This window comes from Condylura cristata, unplaced genomic scaffold (assembly GCF_000260355.1).
Source record: "Condylura cristata isolate star-nosed mole 26May11 unplaced genomic scaffold, ConCri1.0 scaffold00010, whole genome shotgun sequence".
NCBI lineage: Eukaryota > Metazoa > Chordata > Mammalia > Eulipotyphla > Talpidae > Condylura > Condylura cristata.
Window position 1 is genome coordinate 57,072,903 of NW_004567111.1, and position 14,149 is coordinate 57,087,051.

Genomic DNA, 14,149 nt, shown 5'->3' on the forward strand with positions numbered 1-14,149 from the left:
AGAGGTCTCCTGCACCATGTGGATCACCTCTGGGGCCGGGATCAAACTCATGCTGAAGTGATTTTAGCTTGTTAGTGCTGTGCTTTAACCCGCTGCAGCACCAGGGAGGGCCCAAGAACTGCTTTTATAAGTGGTAGGTCAGAAATGGGAAGTAGAATTTAATTTCACTGTTACTGGGTGGATTTAGTGTGATGATCACTTGTAAATATTAAACTTACAAAGTATTCCTGCAGTTATATGGAAAGTTACATACCATTCTGTGGCCACCGATTGTCATTGTTTAGCATCTTGAAATTAGCTAATTCAGCAGTTCTGAAATGTGATTACAGTCAAGTAAGTGAAACATTTCACTGTAACTTCCTCTCTCTTTCTCTCAGACTGTTAAGAATTTGTGGGAGTTCACAAATTTACTTATAGTTTTATTAGTCCCAGAAACATGAAGAGCAGTGGGAGAGAGGTTTAAAGTTGAAAAGAAAGTACAATGATAAAGTGATCAGAACATTAATAAAGTATTGGCAGTGTCAGATGTGGGCAGAAAATTTCCTAACCAATTTGGATTCTTTAAGGCCAGGTGGATGAATAAAATAACATCACACAGATTAGAAGGAGAGAAGGTCAAAATTAAACAATTATATGGGTAATTTATGTAGGTATAGATTCTAAAGAATAATGGAGCTGATCTGGGATATTTATCTGCATTTGGGGACCTGCAGCACCAAGGAGAGTGTGGTGGAACACTTTACATTTTTACTTGACAGATAAGAAGGGGATGATGACTCATTCTTACTCTGACAGAAAAGATGAGATTGTTAGAGAAACCATATTCACTGATAAGTCTTCAACTGGGTGAAATTCCCCTGCAAACTACATTCTTCTAGGTCATTAAAAGGGAAGCAATGGTTGCTTCTTCCATTAGGAAAAGGCAGAGGTTTAGGGTGTGATGATCTCTTTGATTTGCTAAGGGTGAGGAACAGAGGCTTCTTAACCACAAGTGATACCATTGCTCTAAGCTTAAATGCTCTTATTGCCTAAATACTCTCATTGTTATAGCAGAATACCTTGAGCAGAGGGTTCTGAGAATTTTGGGTGGTCCGATTTGAGCACCTTCAGTTAGAAGCTTTCTAAAGGTGATTTTAGCAAATACTTAAAAAGGAAATTAGTTGAATGGTTTGCTGTAGATGAAAGAGAGGATTAGTCTCATGAATTAAATTAAGTAACTTTTTTAAATCTCTTTGAGAATGACAGTTCTTGAGCCAGAAATCTTATGTACTTTGACTTTCCCTTCCTAAGACATTAATTTCTGGTGGTCCAACCCTCTGTACTAATTTAATACACATATTTAAGTAAGTTTAGAAATAGTGTAGTATAACACAACACTGCAGTTTCATTTTTATACTTAGGTTTAAATCCAGCTATGCTGCTTATTACTTGAGCAAATTATTCAACTTCTCTATGTATTCACTAATTTATGAAACATTCATTTCCAAGGCTGGTCAGAAGCTGAAAGACAGTGTTAGGTGCATTCGCAAGCTTTTAGCAAGTGCTTTCTCTAGTGATCTCACATTCCTTTCTTAATAGTATGTTGGGATGTGAGCTATATTAAATTATTTCTTTTCCTATCAAGCAATACTTTAAGTTTTGAAAATGAGAAGATATTTATGCTGTTATCATAGATGAAAATTAATTGTATTTAAACACAATAAGATTACCAACACATTATCTTTCCTTTAAATGCTTTAATAAGTACAGTATCTTTAGATACTACTATGGCAAAATACCTAATTCATAAAATATTTTCTAAGGAGATTGTATTTTTACACACAGTTGTTTTCCATGTTTCATGATGTATTCTTAGAGTAATTATGCTGTACAATTATTAAATATGTTTTCTGCCATCTTTGTGGTTGTAAAAGTTGCTGTGGTTGCTTCATTTCAATTTGCAGTACTGTCAGAGTTACTGCTAATTTAAGAGGCAGATAGCTGTGGAGACTGTATTTCCTAAGGAAAGTAAGAAAATTACAAGTTAATATTTAAGCTAAATATTTAATCTATCTCATGGGTAAATTCCTTTGAAAGACTAAGCATAGTTAAATCACTTTTAATACTGTTTCATTTTGCATTTAAACCTACTTTTCTTCCTCTTTACTAGGCTAGAGTGAAGTGGGTGAGAAATTTCCTTGCTATAGCAATGCTGCTCCTGGATGTGATAGCTTAATCTCTCTTATCACAAGTCTCATTGATGTTTACTTAGAAGAGCAGCTGGAAGTCTGCTTTATGTATGGCAACCTTTCATAAAGTTTATTCTTGGTAATAAAAGTTCCGGGGCAAGAGCCAGGCTATTAGAGACAATCCTCTCTCTGAACAAGGGTATTTTATTTTGTCAGCTGAAGTTAGTGTTTGGGTATTTTGTACTTGTGACATTAAGCTGGCAAGGAAGGCAAGTTATTTCTGAAGGTTTCGAAAACCACCCCCCACTATCAAGAAATTAATGACTTTTACTAGAAATGAGAATGCCACTATAAGGCTTAAGTCACATAAGTTGTTATCTAGTATATAAAGCTGTGAATTTTCAGTACCAGCAAAAGAAATATGTAAGACTGTAATAATTTTGAGACCTCATCAAACACTTTTACTTGTTTTATATGTTTAAACTTTCTCCTTGGAATTATCAGTGGCTAAAAATTAAGGAACACACCACATATTCATTTTTTATCTTCTTTGTGTTAAGTTGCAAGCATGGAAATAAGCATTGATTCTTAGTCATCAAATGACATTTCAAGCATCTACTATATAGCTTTAGTGATGCTTCAATTATGATTCTCTTTTTATAATTAATAGCTTACCTTACAATTTTAATTAGGTAGAATATAGAAAGACCAGAAAAACCAAAGTAGGTAGTGATATTTTATGATAAGAACAAAAGTACTGTTGATATTTTACCTTGCATTATTGTAATCTGCTTTATTTACATGTTATTTTTATATATATTATCTAATTAGAACTTTAGAACTGTCATATAAATTAGGTACTAAGGGCAAGATAGATGAAATGATATGCTCTCATTTACTTGAGTGGTAAATTTTTAACTGTTTGAACCCAAATTTTCTGACTTACCTTAACAGCAAGATTCTTGAATTGTATTCCTACAAGAGTAGTTTTTTAAATTAGAATTTATTTTGGATGTATTGATAGCTTAGTAAATTTTATTTAGCTTGAAAATAGAATGATCAATTTAAAGCTACTTATTAATGTTAGTGAAATTGCCAGCAGCAGTGAGGGATAGACACTAACAAAGCATGGTTCAGAAAAGCTATGAAACCAACATAAATCAAAACGCATTGGGCTGTGGCGCCACTTTGTCAAAGGGTGTAAAGTCTGGTATGTTTTAGTACATGCCAAATGTTCAAGTTATTATACCATCAAATAATAGGTTCTTTCGAAATAATTCTTCTGGGAAAATTTACATGAAATTTGTTTCACTCAAGATTTGCTTGCTGCATGTGGAAAATCAACAGACTTTAACTTAATTCTTTAGATCGTAGATTAATGAAACTATATTATGTTAACCTCTTAAAAATCTGAGATTTTTACAAATGGTATTTTATACTCATCCTTGTTAACGTCAGTATGACAGTCTCAACTCAAAGTTAGTCAACTTTGATCTGATTTCCTTAAAATTCACCAATATAAATTATTTATAGCAACTTTTGTTTCTAACCCTCCTAAATACCATTGTCTCTAGTATGGAAATAATATCTTAGCCCTGGCTGTGACAGAGGGCAGAGAGAAACCACTTGAAGGTACTTGTCAGTAGAGGGGGAGTTAAGAGTACTGTATTAGGAATGACCAGTGAGACCTAAAGGTCTGAAGCAAGCAGACAGTGAAACTTCTACAAGGGTAAGAAAAACAAAAAGCTTGTGATTTCTCACAGGTAGGTTTTGTTTGATGCTCCCCTTTTTCCCCTTTCTCTGTCTGAAGAAGGAGCTCTCCTTTCCTTTTTTTTTTAATCCAAAGAGCAGGTTTATGTTAAAAAAGGAAAGGACGCTTGTACAAACACAGCAGGCAGGCTTGTGAGGAGAGCTGCCTGGAGCTGTCCTCCTTTCTCCCTTTAGGATTTCATTTTGGCATGTTTTCCTAGCTTCCTATTTTACAGTATAACACACCTAACTTTATTTTAATGAAATTTAATGAAAATTAATAATTTAATATTGTAAGTGGATAGACATTGAATTATGAGTCTTAGACATGTGTGTGATTCCTGCTTGTAAGTACATGAATGAACTTTGTTTTCTGGGTGGATTTGAACTTTTTTATTAGTCGAAAATTTGATGTGTTAGTAAGATCTCTATTGCTACAATTCTAAACTAATTTCCATCCTCCCCACTACAGGCTTCTTGTTTGAGAAAGTTTGTGATTACAAGTCTTTCATTTTTAAAAATCCTTTTTCTGGTTTCAAAAATGTTCTTACCTTTCGTTGCTCTTGCCCTTTCCTTTACTTATTTTTCTATATGTTGACCACAAACACATTTTGTATTATTAGGAAGTTTATTAAACATAAAAATACGTTAAAAAAATTTTGAGTCTATACTTCATTTATTCATTTAGAATTGTTACTAAAAATTTGAATGTTTTCACAGTTAAAAAATATGCCATTTTTGTGATGATTATATTAGTGCTAAAAATCTCTAGCTGCAAAACTTGAAAGTGATTTATAAGTTTATTTAATAAAAGTGCTTCTGGATTCTCGGCAAATTTTTTATTAGGTTGTACATGAATTCTTTTCTCAAGAGATTGATAGTGGAGATACTGAAATTGACTTTAAGTACCATTTTCTTTAACATTTAGGTATCTGTTCATAATTTTCAATTTACTGAAATCTTAGGTCGGCAAATTTTTTATTAGGTTGTACATGAATTCTTTTCTCAAGAGATTGATAGTGGAGATACTGAAATTGATTTTAAGTACCATTTTCTTTAATATTTAGGTATCTGTTCATAATTTTCAATTTACTGAAATCTTAGGAAAGATAAGTGAAAAGCTAAGACTGAAAAAATATCAAGTCACTATCATGATGGTATAATATCTCATATTGTATAGATCCTTGTGAGTTACCTTTCTCCACTGAATTTCAGTTAACTGAATTTAATGTCCCTTTCCTCACCAAAGCTTAGCTGTATTTAAACTATGTATGATCCCTGTGTGTGTGTGTGCGTGTGCACACGCGCTAAACCAGGCATTTTCATAGTAGTTTTATTGTTGAAGGCTACTTAATCTGTCCTCATTGCACCACCCACTCCCTCTTTCACTCCCCAGGGAATTTATTGTCTCTGTTGCTGGGATTTTCTGGTGTGAAAAAGTTTAAAACATGGTGTATAAATTAGTTCTATACTCATGCTTATATTAGTTGAAATTAAGAGAATTTCAGGAATTTAATTCTTTTCTACATTTTTTAAAGGAAAATTTTAGACACAGAAATAGACAAGTTGTATTTTGGTTACTATCATTAAGCTGTAACTCATGCCACTCTTTAGGAATTTATGTTTTTGTATATTTGGTAAGATTTGCCAAGATAAGCATCTGTAAGGTCAAGGTACTGACATCAGAAGCATTTCTGAACAAAGATGTTGCAGTTGGTGGGTGGGTAGACTGTGTTCAGCTGTTGTATAAGCTTGCATAAATAGTATCATCTTGACTTTAATCTTTCCGTTGTTCAGAGGTAGTGTGCATATTTCTGTTTAACCCCTGGAAATTTGCCAAAATAATTTGTATCATTTCCATCCTTGGCACCTTCACTCTAAGTATTACATGAATAAAAGCAGTAAGTGGATAGCCACTGAGCAGGAAAAATCTTTATTTTGCTTAAAAATCTTTTGTGCACTGCTTGGTTAATATTTTGGAAACTATAAAATTGTGTCACTTTTCATTTTTGGGGGAGTACAGGTATCAAAATATAGAATGAGATAGATTCTAGGTTAAAGCTCCACTTCAAATTGCAGTTTTTAAAAATGTAAGATGGACATACTGATCATTGTGTAAGTGAAGTAATACATTCAATATTGATTATCCTAAAATATCACTTGTACTATATGTCATGAATGAGTTCAATTTTTAAATGGATTTGTATAAATGGAGTTGAGAAAGTATTATTAAATTTTGGATTATTTAGAAAGGAGAACTAGTATTTGCATATCTAATTTTCTAACTGGTAGATATAAGATCTAAAGATGTAGTAAAAGATTTAAAAGGAAATGCTTATGTTTGAACAAATGTTGTATTGAAGCAAAACACTGAAAAAAGTAATGCTTCATGATTATTTCTTATCAAATAATTACAGCAAACTCTGGCCTGTTCTATTCTAACTGCACTATTGAGTGAATTCTCAAGTTCAAGTAAAACTAGTAACATTGGACTAAGTATGGAATTCCATGGTAACTGCAAAAGAGTTTTTCAGGTATGTTTCTCTTATATTTTAATTATTATATTGTTCACTCTTCACTCAGTCTTTTCCTAATGGAGTAAGAATATTTTATCTAGTTGACTAGTAACCAACACGTGAAGATCTGTGGTGTGTTTGCATAGGATATAGTAAAGTGATAGATTTGTTGAATATAATTGACAATTTAGAATACTTGTTTGATTTTAGTCTTTAAACAAAACAAAAAGAAAATATTACTATAAAGATCCTAAGTTTGTTTTGTTCTGTGTTTAGGTATAACCAATTCAAATGGTAGGTCTCTGTTGGCCTTAAAAATAGGCCTGGCAGAATGCCAAAGAGTGCTGTGTATTTAAAATGTTATTGCAGATGGTGTGGACTCTTTGTCTCCTATGTATTGTTTGGCTCTAAAGTTCCAGTTATGTGAACGTGTTGGTTTCAGTCTGAGGGCTCTTCACTATAGCAACTGACCCCCTCCAGCTTGGAGTAGTTGTCAAAGGCTGACTTCTACAGCATTGCACTTATAGTACAGTAAATGTGTTCTAACTGTCATTTGAAAGCATACTGGGGTAAAAAATATGAGCCAAACTGAAAATGGAAAGTTCCTAAGGAAATAGTGTTTTCCTTTGGAAGTGTAAACGTTTTTATTAATTTACATTGTTCTTCTAAAAGGGAATATATTTTGAATAAGCTTTTGATACAAAAATATGTGACATATACTGTAGGAAGAAGACCTTCGTCAAATCTTCATGTTGACTGTTGAAGTTCTCCAAGAATTCAGCAGGCGCGAAAACCTCAATGCTCAGATGTCTTCTGTATTTCAGCGATATCTTGCTCTTGCCAATCAAGTCTTGAGCTGGAACTTTCTTCCTCCAAATTATATCCTTTTAACAACTGAATAGTTTTTGTGACAGTATTCTTAGATGCTGTAATTATGACTAATGTGCTTTATCATCTGTCATAATTAAGCTTTATGAATAGTTTTTCTCCCGATGAAGGTTTGTAAAACATGTCAGAAAAAAATAGGTCTTTTTAGAAACAGAATTAAGTTTCTTTTATAATACCACAATGCAGTGGACTACTAGAACATTGCAAATTTTATTTATATAGAATGGTTGAGTAACATCTGGTAGATAATGGGACTGTTGCTAAGAAATAGTATTCTGTAGGAAAAGGCAAAAGATGGGAAGTGCATTTTTATCAGAAAACTGAATCATTTCCTCTTTGAAACGTGATTTATATTGAATTTTTGTTAAAACAGCTTAACAATACCCATAACCCTTGGATCAGCTTATATTGAATTTTTGAACTGACACTCTTTAAAGCTATTTTGGACTTTTCTAACTTTGGACTTTTCTGTGGATATTATCTTAAGTGTAGATGATAAGCCTATCCTTTGATTAGTTTATTCTTTGAATACCTTTTCCAATATAAAATTATGGTAATTTCATTTAGTAATACAAATAAGTTTAAATAGGTTGTAATAGAGATATCTGTCTTATCAGGTACTAAAATGGACATACTTACATTTTAGAAAGTTGTTTCTGAAAGCTTGTGATTTGCTACATTTGCTAATTGAAAGGATAATACAGAGTATATAGATAACTCGCTAATTAAAAGGATAATACAGAGTATATAGATAACTCGCTTTTATCCCAGTTGAGTTCAACAAAGCTAGATTCAATTCTCAGCTGATCTTAATTACTGATCTCTGAATCTTAGTTTGTACCAAAGATATAATGGGGAGTGTGGATTGTTGTTAATTAAATGAAACATTTAAAACACTTAGGCGTTAACCACTATTTATTGTGCTCTTACTGGTCTACTTGAATAGAGAAGTTCATCAGCTAGCTATCTTTATTATCCTCTTTCTTGATCTAATATAATGTACACCTTATAGTATAACAGACTTAACCTGTTTCTTATACACAGGAAATTTAACCTGTTCTAGATGTTTTTAATCAGTCCTTTCTTGGGGATCTGGTATGGGGCAAGAGAGTTAGATATCTATTTAGGAGACAATAAGAAAATGAATTATATCTCTTTCAACAGAGTAAATAACTACTACATTCATATTCAAAGGAATTAGCTAATTATTTGTGGCTAGGAAATTGGGATTTTAATGGAACGAGTGGCATGGAACTTTTTTTCTGTTTTCAAGTTTAATGTAATAAAAAATTAACTGTACAAATGCTGTATTAGGGTAGTGAGTCTCTGACTCAAAACCTAAATTATCCAGTTTTCTTTCCCATAGGAGTCATACTGGTCAGTTGTTTTGTGGGTCAAAGCTAACATGAAGTTAATCACTAGTCTCTATTATCTTTCTCCTAACAATCAATTTTATCCCTCAGTACATTCTTTTGGTCTTTACAAAGCACAGATTTTCTTATTATGGCATTAAAATAATTTCCCTTTTGAATGTTAAAATATAACTTTAAAGCTCTAGTATATGGTAGTTAAAAACAAAAAGTCTTAGAGAATTTGAGACAGATTTAACAAGTATCAGGCCTTATAGACCTATCAACTATTAATAAATACTGTGTGTAGGGAAAATCAGTGAAAATTATACTGTATACATTGTGATCAGTTTTAAAGTTTCTGTTTTAGGGGAAAATGTAGTGAGCTGGAATGAGTGTTTTGTAAAAGGAAATAGTGTTCTGGGAGTTTGAAAACAAAGTATGTTTGAAGATACACATGCTAAATATTTTACAAACATTTTAAATATTTGTTAAATATTACAAATATTTTGAGAAAGCTGTCATATAAAAACAATAATCCTACTACTGTTGCCAAAGGAAATAGTTCCTTATTTAAAGAAAAGTAGATTTTGACTGTAACTTATATTCTACTTTAAGAACTGCAAATGAGTTCTTAAGTGGCCTTTTGATGTACCTGAACTACATAGTTAAGTTTCCTTTTTTTAAGTGAATTAATTTTAAGTGTAGGAGAAAAAACATGGCAGTGAATTAAAGTTACATTTTTTGATGATGAAAATTTCTTTTAAATTAATTTGGCAATTAACTAGAAATTTACTCTTTCATCCAGTGGGGAGAAAAATCTCAATTTGAATAGAATATAATGATCAGACCTAAAATGTTTAATATGTTTTTTTTTTTTTGAAATATGATTTCTCTTTTAGGATAAACAGATGAACGACAAATAGATCTTATAAAATGCGTTGTATTTGTATAAAATATATTGGATCAGTTAGAGTAGCATATGTTAAATAAGATTATGTTATCAGTCCCTGTTCATAATTTTGGTAATCTTTTATTTTTGTTTCTCTGATATAATTTTAAAATTCAGAAATACTACAAGAGTATTTCAAAGAATTGACATATGCCCCTTGTCAATATTTATTAGTAGTTGACAGTCTCTTTTATTATTTTTACTTCTGTTAACACATATGTACACATATACATATTTGTATACATGCATATTTTCCTGTGATGAAGAGTTTTGAAGTTTCACTGTGGTTTTTATAGGAAAGTGCCTTACAAAAGTATAGTACGGTTTTAAAAATCAAAAAGTATAGTGTTAATACATGCTATAATCTAATCTGCAGCCCATATTCAAATTTTGTCATCTGTCTAATACCCCTACAGCTATTTTTAATACATTGTATCTAGTTGTCTTAGATCTGGAACAGTCCCTTCATTTTCTATCATAGACTTAACATATTTGAAGTGTATGGGTTCATTACTTTTAGCAATGTTTTCATCATGATTAGATTCAGAGACATATATATATATATATAGGTGTGTGTGTATGTGTGTGTATGTATAAATACTACAGTAGTGATAGTGTCCTTTTTAGTACTTCAGGACAAGAGGCACAGGATTTCATTTTTCCATTTGAAGAAGTATTTGCTTGGATAACTTGATTATGGTGGTTTCTGACATTTTCCCCAAAAGCTCTTTACTTTTAATAATTAATAACTTGTCATATTATACTGAAATATGAATATCATTTCTCCTATATATTTCACTGATTAGCTTTTGCTTCCATTGTTGATTCATGCCTGAATCAGTGTAACAATAGTTGCAAAACGGCAGTCCTTTTGCATTTTTTTGGTAGCATTTTCCCATTAGGAAGGTTTCTTCCCTTCTTATTTATTTATTCATCCATTTGCATCAATATTACTCACAAATTCTTATTCTTTTGAATGTATTGTAATCCATAGCATTTATTATTTTGATTCCCACATTGTGCTTTGACCTCTGCCAGTGACCTCTGTGTCCTTTCTATTTGTGGTACTATTCTAAGTTTCTACTGAAATAACTTAAGTTTAAATTTTTAGGAATGAATAATTTGTTTTAGATGTTGCTGGCTAAAAGACAATTTATTGGATAATCGAAGTGAGGTTGGGGTTAGTCTGTGAGAACTGTTCAAGCAATCAGAAATTGAAATTTTATAGATAAGACTATCATTTCTTACATTCTTATATTTTGACATCTATGTTGATGTCAAACTTAATTATTGTGGAGGCAGGGGAGGGTTTTTCTTCTGTAGGCTTGGATCTTTCCATTTCTTCACTTAACTTGACCTGAAGATAGTATTGATGATATTTGTGTAAAGAGGAGGAAAATGATGGGATTTAATCACTTACCCACTACTAAAATATACACTGTGGAGGTGCAAGACTAGGTACCCATTGTTTAAATCTTCTCTATGTGAGTTTGTTTTTTTTTTTTTTTTTTAAGATTTATTTATTTGTGCATGCAGAACTGGGGTACAGGCCAGAGGCTCAGGGGCGGTGAGAGGCTTCACCAGAGACAGAGTGGGGAACAGAACAGGCAGATCGACGAAGTGCTGAGAGGAGCAGCAGGCAGGTCAGGAGAGGTCTGCCACACCATGCGGTCACCTCCGGGGCAGGCGGGAGTTGAACTCATGCGGAAGCGGCTTTAGATTCTCAGTGCTGTGCTTTAACCCGCTGCGCCACCAGGGAAGGCTATGAGTTTGGTTTTTATTGGGTATTGAAAGACTAGTTACTTGCAGGCAATAGATTTTTGCATAGGTTACTTCACAGAATAGGGTGGAGTCTGTTCTGACTTCAAGTCTATAAAGATGACATATTTAGAAGATGCTTTTAAGTTTTATGAAGAACCCATTCTAATTAATTAAGTTTTGTTGGACATGTATAGAACTTTAAATTGAGCCCAAAGAAAATCTCTACAGAAGCACTGCACCTGTGATTTTGCTCAAGGTAGTTTTCATCGCAGTGATAATTGACTATTTTTTAATAATAGCTTGATTGAGATGTATTTCACATACCATACTATCCAGTATACTTGAAGTGTACAAACCAGCAGTTTTTAATGCAGCTAAACTTGTCTTGTATAACTATTACTGTCGTCACTTTTAGAACATTTTAATTTCTCCAATAATGAGACTTTGTACCTGTTGGCATTCATTCCCTAATTGGGCAAGTTCCCTGCCCCTCGGGATTAGGTAATCTCCTCTCTCCCTTTATGAAGTTCCTGATGCTAGAAAATAATACAATAGGTTGTCTTTTGTGGCTGGCTTATTTCATGTAGCCTATGTTTACAAGATTTATCCATGTTGTAGTGTTAACAGGGCAGGGACATCCCTGAACCCCCAAACCTGCCTGCTCTAAATAGGTTCTGCCATTTGCCACATCAAAACAAAACATATAAGACCTTTAATGGAAGGAATTTTAATACAATCAGTGTACAATACAGAAAAGATAAAGAATATACTTTCTAAACCAAACACCCAAAGTTACCCATACCCTCGTGTGTAAAAGTCTGCCCCAAAGGGGTTGGCCCAAAGCAAGGCCTGAAACGAAATATTTACACTTATGTTTCTTCTAAGCTGACTTCTAATGTTAATGCACATTCTTCTGTTGACATTTTTTTGTCTATTTTGACTTAATTTTTTTTATATGATGTGAGGTAGTTTTCCAGCTTCATTAGTTTGAGTGCGTATATCCAATTTTCTCAGCAGATGACTGACTTTATTAGGATGATAAACTATTAAGGGACAAAGTTCCTGAGATACTGTGAATTTTAAATAAATAGTTGTTAATTCTGCTAGTATGTAACTCAATTACCCTAACAGCCGTTTTTAATTTGAATACAAGAGGGTAATAGGAAATGCTCTTCAAAAGGATAAGTGGTCTATAATGTTAAATATACATGTTTTGTATGTAGTATGGTTAGGTATTATTTTCCTGGCATATAGAAAGATGTTATTACAGATGAAAATATGCATTCAGTTGCCTAAAAGGAAATTTTGAGATGAAACTATTGAAGCTTTTAGAAATTTCTTAAAAATTTATGTAAAATACGACGATAAAAATGTTACTGTAGAAAGCAGTTGAGGGACAATCTTTTTACATAAAGACTACATCACTGATTGTTCTAAAAGTTATTGTGGGAGATCAGTATCTAAGTGAGGCTCCATAATTTAGCCTGAATCTGATTTTCAAATGACGTGAAAGAGGGAACTATGCCTTTTCTTTTCACATCTGTTTTGGTTACTAGATAATAAGTAATAGCCAACATCTTGGAATATAATACAGAGGAGAGCTTCATAGCCTGATCAAACCACCAAAAACAATCATCTATATTTAAATGTATAATATTGAACTGAATGGAATGGAATGGAAATCTAGTGTAACTGGGGGAACCATTACTTAATGCAGCCTTTTAAAAATCACTTAGAACAGGGCCCTCTCTGGTGGTGCATTGGGTTAAAGCATAGCACTAAGAAGCTAAAGCCACTTCAGCATTAGTTGGATCACCGTTCCAGAGGTGACCCAGGTGACGCAGCAGACTTCTTCTGATCTTCCTGCTGTTCCCCTCAGCAATGTACTTCGTCAGTTGGCCTGTTCTGCTCCCCACTCTGCCTCTGATGAGTCCTCTCGCTGCCTCTGCTCCTATGACCTGTACCCCAGTTCTGTGTGCATAAATAAATAAATATTTTTAAAAAATTACTTAGAACAGTAAATGTTCATCATTTTGCATCTGACTTGCTTTGCAAAGCAGAAGTAGGGAATTGGCATATACAGAAGACTTGGATTAAGATTTAAACCCATTTTGCAAATTGATTCATTATGTCTTCATTAAAATAATGGCTATTAGTTGATAATTCATGTTCAGATACTTATGTTGGCATTGATAAACACAGGACATATGTAAATAGCATAAAACTTAAGGTTCAAAAATACTGGTTTTCCTTTTTAAAAAAAGATAATTCATGTGCCATATAGGCCTGATATTTAAAATGTACGATTAAGGGTTTTTTTTTTTTTAGTTTTATTCTGTTTTGTGTAACCCTCACCACTATCAAATTTAGGGAGTATCTCCCCCCAAAAGAATCCCGTACTCTTTAATAGTTACTCCTCCCCACTCCTATTTCCCTACCCCAATCCAGAGACAACTACTAATTCACTTTCTAACTCTGGATTGGTCTGACTTGAACATTTTATTTAAATAAAGTCATACAATATGTAGGGGTCTTTTCAGTTTTTTCACGTGGTATATTTATTTGTACTTCATTCTTTTTTATTACAATGTACGTTGTATGGGCATAGTACATTTTATTTCTCTGTTCTTTTGCTGATAGTCAGTGACCATTTGAATTTTTCCTTTTTTTTTGAGGAAATTTGGAAAGTGTTCAATATAGAATCATGCTGTGAACACTTGTGCTTAAGTTTTTTGGTGCATAAGTGTTTCTGTTTCTCTTGGATAT

General features: G+C 32.8%; 1 protein-coding gene across 1 annotated transcript in view; it reads left to right on the forward strand.

Moving 5' to 3' along the window:
• Positions 1–14,149, forward strand: part of XPO4 (exportin 4) — a 95,960-nt gene that overhangs the window by 28,462 nt on the left and 53,349 nt on the right. The window contains exons 5-6 of the mRNA XM_004680267.2: positions 6,335–6,451; positions 7,159–7,312. Coding sequence (XP_004680324.1) covers positions 6,335–6,451; positions 7,159–7,312 — 271 coding nt within the window. The remainder of the gene's footprint in view (positions 1–6,334; positions 6,452–7,158; positions 7,313–14,149) is intronic.